General features: G+C 55.9%; 1 protein-coding gene across 1 annotated transcript in view; it reads right to left on the bottom strand.

Annotated features, from left to right (window-relative positions):
• The window catches only part of EMH_0067680 (mRNA decapping protein, putative), a gene marked incomplete at both ends in the record, with an annotated part of 3,889 nt that overhangs the window by 948 nt on the left and 2,571 nt on the right, over positions 1–370 (bottom strand). Inside the window, one exon of the mRNA XM_013498658.1 lies at positions 219–370. Within this exon, the coding sequence (XP_013354112.1) occupies positions 219–370 (152 nt within the window). The remainder of the gene's footprint in view (positions 1–218) is intronic.

Raw genomic sequence — 370 nt, 5'->3', positions numbered from 1 at the left:
AAGGTTGTTGCTGCTGCTGCTGCAGTATATCATCTTCATCATTTGCTGCTGCTGCTGCTGCTGCTGCTTCGTGCGTAGAAACAAGAGAAGCACAAGACAACGAAGAAAAAAAAGAAACAAAAGACAAAGAACCTCTCTCCCCCTCCTCAAGGGGGCAGCAATCGCTAGCATCGCTGGGAGAGACAGCAGCACAAAGATAGGGGGCTGGCGGCGGAGACAGAGCATCTATATAAGCATCTAAACCCCTGCTGCTGCTGCTGCTGCTGCTGCTGCTGCTGCTGCTGCTGCTGCTGCTGGTGGTGGTGGGGTTGTTGCTGCTGGGGTTCGTTCGAGGGGGAGAGGAGCTGGGGGCGCCATGCGGGACGCTGCT

The sequence above is a fragment of the Eimeria mitis genome, genomic scaffold (genome assembly GCF_000499745.2).
Source record: "Eimeria mitis Houghton genomic scaffold, Emh_scaff3600, whole genome shotgun sequence".
NCBI lineage: Eukaryota > Apicomplexa > Conoidasida > Eucoccidiorida > Eimeriidae > Eimeria > Eimeria mitis.
Note: the sequence above shows the minus strand (reverse complement) of the source record. Positions and strands in the feature narration are given on the sequence as shown.